General features: G+C 32.5%; 1 protein-coding gene across 2 annotated transcripts in view; it reads left to right on the top strand.

Moving 5' to 3' along the window:
• LOC106474596 (protein disulfide-isomerase-like) overlaps positions 1-4,015 on the top strand; it is a 24,710-nt gene extending 20,695 nt beyond the window's left edge. For both annotated transcript variants that reach the window (XM_013935283.2, XM_013935284.2), the window contains exon 10: positions 3,448-4,015. In XM_013935283.2, the coding sequence (XP_013790737.1) occupies positions 3,448-3,510 (63 nt within the window). In that variant the 3' untranslated portion in view covers positions 3,511-4,015. The remainder of the gene's footprint in view (positions 1-3,447) is intronic.
• The last annotated feature ends 292 nt before the right edge of the window (positions 4,016-4,307 follow it).

Below are 4,307 nucleotides of genomic sequence, written 5' to 3'. Positions count from 1 at the left end.
CCAGTCGGTCCCAGCTTGTGAGTAATGTGGTAAAAGAACTTTTACTGGTATTAATGTGGGGACAGCCAGTGGCCATCTGACCCAGTCGGTCCCAGCTTGTGAGTAATGTGGTAAAAGAACTTTTACTGGTATTAATGTGGGGACAGCCAGTGGCCATCTGACCCAGTTGGTCCTAGCTTGTGAGTAATGTGGTAAAAGAACTTTTACTGGTATTAAAGTGGGGACAGCCAGTGGCCATCTGACCCAGTCGGTCCCAGCTTGTGAGTAATGTGGTAAAAGAACTTTTACTGGTATTAAAGTGGGGACAGCCAGTGGCCATCTGACCCAGTCGGTCCCAGCTTGTGGGATATACATGACTAATACCTTTTGTGTCCAGGGGCTCTTCTGATTATACCTGGTCCAAGTGTAATATTACATTACCATATTGGAAATATGGGGGCTAAGTATTCTTGCCCCAGTTTTCACATACCCCTAAAGCTGTACTCACCATGAGTGGTCTAGATGCTATACAACTGTGTTGTTACAACCAGGGTTCACTAGAACGGCACTCTTGAGGGTAAAAGCAAGCCTCTCTAGACATCTTGTATTTATTTTGAAATATTTGATATTAGAGAATAAATCGCAAATGACAGAAGCAGTGAATGTGATCATAATCTGTTTAATTTTTTTAGATAAGTTATAAAGTTAAAAATTTTGATTAATTAATATTTGTCTGAATTTTTTTAACTGCTATAGAAATTTTGAAAATTACACTTGTCAAGAATTCAAATTACCATTTCAATTACATACTCATTAACACTAATTCTTGACCTTTGAAAAGTTCAATTTTTCTGCTTAAACTCCAGTTATGAATTTTAAAAATTACAACTTCTACAAATAAACAGTAGATAAAATCCTAACTAAAGTCTGTCTGTCTAAGTCTATCATTTACTGTATAATTTTTTCCAACCCTTTATGTATTGGTGAAATAGGCCACAAAGTTAGTAAGATCTGATGGTAGATGTTAAATAATGGTAATATCGAAACATTCTCATGACAAACATAAAAGAACAGCATCTTGTGTATATCCTGCAAACCCTTTCTTCATCAGGATTAAGTTAACTTGCATTAGAATTTAAAGTATTTTAACTTTTCTATAAGCACTTCAACCTTCCTAACATAAAATGTTCCGGCTCTGTCTACATCTTCCCCAAACGTTCAATACTACATGGTACAGATTCTAGAACTGTCTATAGCCAACAATTCAGACTTCTAGATGTTTAAAAGCATAGTTCACAACAAGATATTGGTGAAATCTCTGCTATTCTGATAATAAAAGAATCTAATACATAAGCTCAATCAAAAATATTCATTTAGAATTCTCTTACATTTTGTTCCAACCCTATCTCATTTTTGGTATCCAAACACAATAACATGCCATTTTCTGTCTTTTGAAAATATTAAATGGTTAATTTTCCATAAAATTATAGTACTAATTCAAAAATAAAAAAAAGAACACCGAATTTTGAATACTTACAATCAAAACTCGGAGCACTAATTTGAAACTCGGACTGACTTTCACTTATAATTAGATTTTCAAAATGATTCACAAAAGCTTTTATTTTAATATTTTAAAGAAATGTATCAACCATAAGTTTTGATCATCAGGGCAAACAAAAAATCTTAAGTGTAATAGATTTAAAGACTGTTTTAATAGCACAAACCTTTGATATGTTTTAAGTTAGGCTAAAATCATTCATGTCTTGAGGCCATAACTTATCTTTGAACCTGTGTATAAGACGAGAAGTAAAATCAGGCATTGTTTTAAGAGTAAAAAGTATGGTCTTATATACCAGCAAATACAGTAACAAGACTCTTCTGCCTCAGAGTTCATTTTACTTTTGTTTGCTCTTTTTTTTCTTTTTTGTTCTTCTTCTTCTTAAGTGCATTAACATCGTGCCACCTACCGGGGTACAATGACATATTTATAATTGTATCATTAGTCCTGATTCTTCATAACTAGAAGTTATTTATCTCGCATGCTAGTTACAATTAATCACGACATTTTTTATTTGAAATGTATTAAAACATTGCTAATGTTATATCAAACAAGATTAGTTTCTGTAACATACAATAATTTTGTAAACATGTTTTTATATCTTAAGATTTAGTATTTTTTTTGTGACAGAAAAGGAGTCCAACTGTGATGAAAACTTTGTAAAGTTGTTTCTTACATGTTTGTAACTGAAGCTATGTCGCATTGAAAAACCACGCTTGTGGTTGTATTGATTACCCCAGAGCGTAGGTTAGACACGGTTTAAAAATAACTTACGAGAGTTTCTTTACAAAAGTAACATCCTAGACTTACTTAAAAATAGAGGTGTCCTATACACTGAACCTCAAAGAAATTCGGGGCCGTTTTACACACCGGTAAGTAAGGTAATAATCACTGTTGTATTCAAACATGTATGTGATCAACGTTTCTGACTGGTAGAATGATTCTTTACCAAAAACACATCAAGAAACTGCATTAATCACCTCAATGTAGACAATGCTATGACTGAATAAATACTGTTGCAAATAACCGTACGAAAGAAATTTGAACTACCTCAGTTCAGGGCAGCCAGTTCTTAAATAAATCTGGTTACAGATGTGTTGTAGTTCTGTATGTAGTCTCTATTTGTGGCTCAAACATAACAATAGCTTTACACATGTATCGTTTGGTCATTTTTAACAAAATAGTACAGGTGTAAAGGTTTACTTATTTAGAGGTATGTTAACTGTACAGGTGTAGAGCTGTTGTTTCCGTAACTGGTTGTGTGGACCAAACTGTATAGGTGTAAAGCTGTTGTTTCCGTTATAAAATGCTTTTTAAGAGTAATATTTCAAGTATTCTAATCAATAATATATCATTCTTAAGACTAAATAAACAAGATTATTGTATTTAAGTAAACTGTATCCGATGTAATAAAACTTTGAACTGTTACTACCATCTTATTGAACTACTAAATAAAACATAAATTATATACTGTTTTTAAACTTAATTTGTGTTTTTAAATTTACAATAACGTCATTAAGATTGTTAATGATGTAACTCCTTCAATAAATCAAGCAATATAGCGTTACACCATTCACTTCCGAACTATAGCTGAAGTCCTATCAGTTTTATAAACTACCTATTCACCAAAGTGTACATAGATTCGTGATTTTGTTCTTTATACTTCTAATAACATGAGTATAAACAGATACCATCAGTCTGAGTAATACTCACTGAAACTTTCTGTGTGATTTTACCAAGTTTGGTCAGATCCTTTACACTGAATCTTATAACAGTCAAAAACGAGATCACTTAGTATGATGCAGTAAGTTACTACTAGTTGTAAAGGGGTTTTGACCCCACAAACCCCACCAAGAACATTTTCCATCGACGTTTATTCAAGTATTGATAATGTTTTGTTTTTTTGTCAGGAGGAGGAGGAAGAGGAAGAAGAAGGTGAAGATGATGACCAGAAAAAGAGAGACGAGCTTTAAATGTGTTATCACATTCCTTAATCTTCTGTGATTAGTGATTAACAGAAGTTAGCGTCTGTCATCAGGGTTGGGAGGGTTGAAAATATTGTCTATGTGTATTGAAGTCCGCTTTACGTTGTGAAAATTGATGGTTGACATATACATTTTTTTTAGTAATGTTTTATTTCTTCAGTTGCTAATAAACGAAAATACAAAAAGACCTAACACTCATATTTTTGGCCCATGTGGTCAGTACTGTTTTTACTTCTGTATTAACTTGCCAGTAATTTCATGAAATTGGAAATTTTATAGTTTTGTTAAGCCTATTTTAAAGAACTTGGTATATATATAAATATATATAAAAAAACAACCCTAAATGATTTAGGGAAGTATATATTTTTGCCTCTTATTTTAAGAAACATATTCATGTTTTTCTCTAAGACTTAGTGATTTATTAAAAACACGTTAGATGAAAATAATGTACTACTGTCTCTCGATGTTGTTCAATAAACAGGATGTTGAACCACTTCGGTTATGGTGATTTTATATAGTGAGAACAAATTACAATGAATCCAAGTTTGAAATGGACAGCAACTGTCTTTGTAGAAACCTACAAGTGTAGAGGACGACGTTTCAAAAGTCTTTCGTCTTCAGGTTAGTGTGTGTGGTGTAGTTTGGTCTTTGAAACTTAGATTCATTATGAATACTCTGCTTAAACAACGTATCAAAGATTAACAAATTGTAAATAGTTTCAAGTATACAATGAAAGCAGTGATTCATATTAGAAGTGACCTTGAGTTCACACAAGGTGCTACTAT

Source organism: Limulus polyphemus, unplaced genomic scaffold (assembly GCF_000517525.1).
Source record: "Limulus polyphemus unplaced genomic scaffold, Limulus_polyphemus-2.1.2 Scaffold7414, whole genome shotgun sequence".
NCBI classification, from domain to species: Eukaryota; Metazoa; Arthropoda; class Merostomata; order Xiphosura; family Limulidae; genus Limulus; species Limulus polyphemus.
This window is presented reverse-complemented; position numbering and strand designations above follow the sequence as displayed.